Raw genomic sequence first — 4515 nt, 5'->3', positions numbered from 1 at the left:
CCACATTTTGACAGGTCTTTCTGCAGCTGGGTTAATAATTATTGCAGAGTGAGGCCCATACATGGTCATTAATTGTCTGAGTGGGAAGGTCAGCCATGAACCTGTCCACCCCAGACTTAGTCGGGGTGGAGGAGAAATGGCGGCAGGGTACCACATCCTGCCCGATTAAATGCACTCCTCCACCTCCAAACATGCCACCAGAGAGGGCAAAAGATCGCACCCACCAATTTCCATCTCCCATTGTTTTGCCCCCTCATTTAGTTGGCCCAAGTTTCTTTATAACTTCATGTTCCCATCAACAAAATTAATTGTTAACAGTTAAGTAACTTAAGCTGGAAGAGCCAGAGGACATAAATTGTTCAGACTGATCCAACACTAGAGATCAGAGAAAATGTTTAACTCTGCAAGGTAAGATGTGGTGGAGATGTCTTGCGAGAGATAATTAGAATTTGTTGATTTGTACTACTGAGAAAAAGTGTTGGAGAAATTTGTAAGAATGGCGTTAAAGGGTGATGGATGGCAAAGCTAGTCCATGATTAATAGTATAACAAGCAAGGAGTCATTTTTATTAGAAAGCACTTGAGCTATGGTGAGGATCAAGCAAAACTTTTATTACTAATTACTGCTCATCTCCAAGCAATTAATTGACATTTTACAGCACTCAGTCACTTGCAATTGACAGCATTTTCACTGATAACAGCATATTAGTTATAAAATTATGTAATTTATGTTAGGTTATCTCAACAATCATAGTAAAATTTGTTATTACAAGCACAGCAAATCATTAGAGGTCAACTGAGGAGCTTTTCCTTCAAAGTCGAAGTTCATATTGGAGGCCTTACAGGTCAATTTTCAGGCATTTGCTCTTTAACATCTGTTGTTGTGCCGATTTAATAGGTCTCCATGTGATAAAGTGGCACAGGTAGAACTAATAGGGAAACAAAGCACATAACAACAATATGTTTAGTTATTTGAGTCATAAGTAGGTTTACATTAACACTGTAGTGAAAGTCCCCTCATCACCATATTCTGGCACCTGTTCAACTGCACTAAGGGAGAATTTGCCATGGCCAATCCACCTAACCAGCATGTCTTTCAGACTGTGGGAGGAAACCTGAGCATCCAGAGGAAACCCACACAGACACAGGGAGAACATGCAGATTCCACACAGAACGTGACCCAAGCTGGGAATCAAACCCAGAACCCTGGTGCTGGGAGGTAGCAGTGCTAACCACTGTGCCGCTATGGATACTTCACTTATCTAGTGGAAAATGGGATCTCACTTACCTCTGATTGCCCTACAGTTTGAATTACGCTGCATTTTTCCGGTCTGGTTTCAGGGCCATTCAACGGGCAGTTAGTTTTTCCCAAGACAACATCAAAAATGTATATGTCTCCTCTAAGCACCTAGTGCAAAAGTAAATTTCAATGAGATATTTTGATTAAAATAACAGAACAGCAGTTGAAATTAGTACTGTGGTGGAATCACTCTAGTTGCATTTTCATTATCAATGTATGCTTCTAATTACAAATTTATTAAAGCATCACATATTGGCAGAAAGTACTGTCCATTAAAGGCAGAGCACACTGTCATTTGTCATTGTAAAAGACGTTGTCAACGTTACCTGTATATCGGCATTCACGATTTGCAAAACTTTGTAGATGTATTTTGTAATCTTGTTCATCTCTTGCAGGGCAAGTTCTGCTGCAGTTTGGAACCCCTCATCATTTGAATCAACTTTCAGAATCCTAGGCTGGCCATCGATCCTCGGGTCAATTTCAGGATTTTCCCTTACATTTGACGAAGGAAAAGCAGAGACTGAAATAAGAACAACAGAGAAAATAGTGAGAAGATTCTGCCAGCCAGCCATGATCTCTCTGCCTCTGTCTCTGGCTTAGCTTATGGAGAAGATGTGTGAGCAATGCGTTGGCCTGTTTTTATAGTATCTGCAGTGAAGGGTGTGACAATGTGATAATTTTCTTCTGAATGCTTTCTCACCGCAGATTGAGCAAAACTAACCGCAAGCTGAACGAGATCAGATTGAAATTGCAGATTTTGTACCTAAATATTTAACTACTGTGCAGGATCCAAACAAATCAAGTAATTTCCTCATACAAACAGCAGCATTTTATGTGTTTTTATCTTTACCAAGTGTAAGGACAAATCACTCATGGCTCCTTTATCAGGTGCACTTCCCATTTCACTCACTGCCAAATGTCAGGACACAGCAGTCAGCTCGCTACCTGGAGCTGGGGAATTCCAAAATCTGCCTGTTTGTGAAGGAAAATCACCATGGAAGCTGCAGTTCGTGATAAAATTCCAAAGGTTCATTGATGTCAGGAGCCTGTCACTCCTACCTTGTCCTCCAGCCATCTATCCTTAGCAACCCACGCTAAGCCGAGTTGTACTCGGGGTGGGGGGGTGGTGGAATCTTACAATTTCGCCCCACCGGCCGAACGGCGGGGTAGGGCAAACTGGTAAAATTGCGAGAGAACTGAGAAATCGGTCTAGGCGGAGGTCGGCGATCGACTGCGGAGATCGGCAGTACGAGGGGTGAGGGTTTTGGCCACAAAGGCTAATTAAAAGGATCATCTGCACTTTCAGGTCAGTTAGTGATTGATTTTTACTGGCTTTGTAGAAGTGTTCGGTGGTTAGGCCCTTGATTTAAAGTTGCTGAAGTGGACAGGGAATGGTGTGGGAAGTGCTAAACGTCAAGGTTAGCTCCTAAACTGTGGCTTGTATTCCCTTTGGTCTGCACCCATTTCAGGGAAAATGAGCAGAGGTAACACAGAGGAGAACAACCTGCTTAAAGAGGGAGGAGGAGGAAGGGGAGAAGGTTATAGCCACCTAGTGCATTCAGGGAGCAATTCTCCAACTATCACCTCAATGAGGATCCATGTATTAGACACTTCCCAGTCCCCTGAAGAAATTGCAGAAATCTGATCATAGAAACCCGCCCCCGTTACTGACAGACCTGCAGCCTCAGAGGGTTCCTGCCAGTGGCAGTGGAAATGATCTTTCTTACATTAGGCCAATGGAAGTTTCAAAGCAAATGCTTTCACTGGCTTCTGAATGTTCGGCAGTCATAAAAGGTGCTATATGAATGCAAATCTTCCAATCTTTTTCAAAGCGTTCTGTGTGGCCATGAGAGAAAGAATTTTGGGAAGCTAGAGAAATGCTGGGCTTTTTCATGTTGCTGGCTGCTATCTAAAAATAAAGCAATGGAATTAATTATCCATTGTGATGCACTGGTGAGTTGCAGGCTGGGAAATTTGACTCATATCAATCAAAGCTTTCACCCTCACCTTGGCAAGCACTGGTAATCCTGATCCTGTCTCAGGGCTGGGGTGTAAGTCAGACTGGACAACACAACACAGTTCTTTCAAGGAATTCTTAAAGATAGATATTAGATGGAGAAGATTCCACATTTTTAATAGAACCTATCTTATTTTCCTCGTATATATTTAAGCAGGTGAAAAACCTGGTGGGTTCTGTAAGCAACAAGCAATTCTCCACATCAGACAATAAAGATTAAAATCTAACCCACCATTTCCTCAAGTGCATCTACTCCAACATCTCAAAATACATCTTCCTTGGCCTGTTTAAGTGGGTTGTAAAGAATCATTCTTAACAACAAACATCTTTCATTTATATAGCACCCTCAACATAGTGAAAGATCTAAGGCACTTCTCAGGAGCACGTTACCACTGAACCGAAGAAAGATACATTAGAAGAAGGTGCTCAAACAAAAAAAAAATTCTAAGAAGGGCCTGAAAGGAATTGAGAGAGTTGGAAATGGAAATGAGTCAAGACATATGTTGGGACACTTAAATCCCGGGAGCTGTGCTGGCAATCCAGTGAGTACACTGCCATCCTTACCTATCCTCAGACCTACATCAGTGCACTGCTCATCATGGACTCCATCTTTAAGATGGTGGAGACCATGCTGAAAGGGCGGTACAGTGGCACAGCGGTTAGCACTGCTGCCTCACAGCAACAGGGACCTCAGGTCACTGACTGTGTGGAGTTTGCACGTTCTCCCTGTGTCTGCGTTGGTTTCCTCCCACAGCTCAAAGATGTGCAGGTTAGATGGATTGGCCATGCTAAATTGTCCCTAGTGTCAGGGGATTAGCAGTGTAAATATGTGGGATTACGGGAAAAGGACCTGGGTGGAATTGTGGTTGGTGCAGACTCGATGGGCCAAATGGCCTCTGTCTGCACTGTAGGGATTCTATCACAGGTTGAGGGTTAAAGGGCAAAGGTCAGGGGTTGGACATGCAAAATGTAAGGCATCGATCTAACCAAAACTCCATCATTCTCTTTTTCTCATCTCCCCCCGATCCCACTTCCTTTTCTCTCATAGGTCCAGAATGCAGTCCTGATTATCCAGCCCGAAAGGCAGCATACGGAGAAGTACATAGCTTGCAGATTCTGTCTCTTCAATAAGGTGGCCCTGGCTGTGCATTTCACCCACAGCCTGGTCAAGCAAAAAATAAAGTAAGACCAAGGGAACT

General features: G+C 43.1%; 1 protein-coding gene across 1 annotated transcript; it reads right to left on the bottom strand.

The window, feature by feature from the left end:
• Window positions 1-606: 606 nt before the first annotated feature.
• Window positions 607-1871, bottom strand: LOC145350559 (cystatin-like). The gene is made up of 3 exons (XM_080199760.1): window positions 1626-1871; window positions 1288-1407; window positions 607-928 (listed from the first exon to the last, which is right to left on the bottom strand). The coding sequence occupies exons 1-3, from the start codon at window positions 1869-1871 to the stop codon at window positions 839-841; spliced, it is 456 nt and encodes a 151-aa protein (XP_080055886.1). The 3' UTR covers window positions 607-838.
• Between the last annotated feature and the right edge of the window lie 2644 nt (window positions 1872-4515).

Source organism: Carcharhinus amblyrhynchos, chromosome 12 (genome assembly GCF_965287045.1).
Source record: "Carcharhinus amblyrhynchos chromosome 12, sCarAmb.v2.hapA, whole genome shotgun sequence".
NCBI classification, from domain to species: domain Eukaryota; kingdom Metazoa; phylum Chordata; class Chondrichthyes; order Carcharhiniformes; family Carcharhinidae; genus Carcharhinus; species Carcharhinus amblyrhynchos.
The sequence above is the reverse complement of the archived record's forward strand: the minus strand, read 5'-3'. Positions and strand labels throughout refer to the sequence as shown.

Excerpts from the sequence above, each read along its gene's own strand:
- LOC145350559 (XM_080199760.1), bottom strand. The coding sequence starts at position 1,871 with ATGGCTGGCTGGCAGAATCTTCTCACTATTTTCTCTGTTGTTCTTATT. Across the intron at positions 1,408-1,625 it reads TCGTGAATGCCGATATACAG|GTGCTTAGAGGAGACATATA; the intron begins GTAACGTTGACA and ends CTTTTGCACTAG. Across the intron at positions 929-1,287 it reads AAACTGTAGGGCAATCAGAG|TTCTACCTGTGCCACTTTAT; the intron begins GTAAGTGAGATC and ends TTTCCCTATTAG.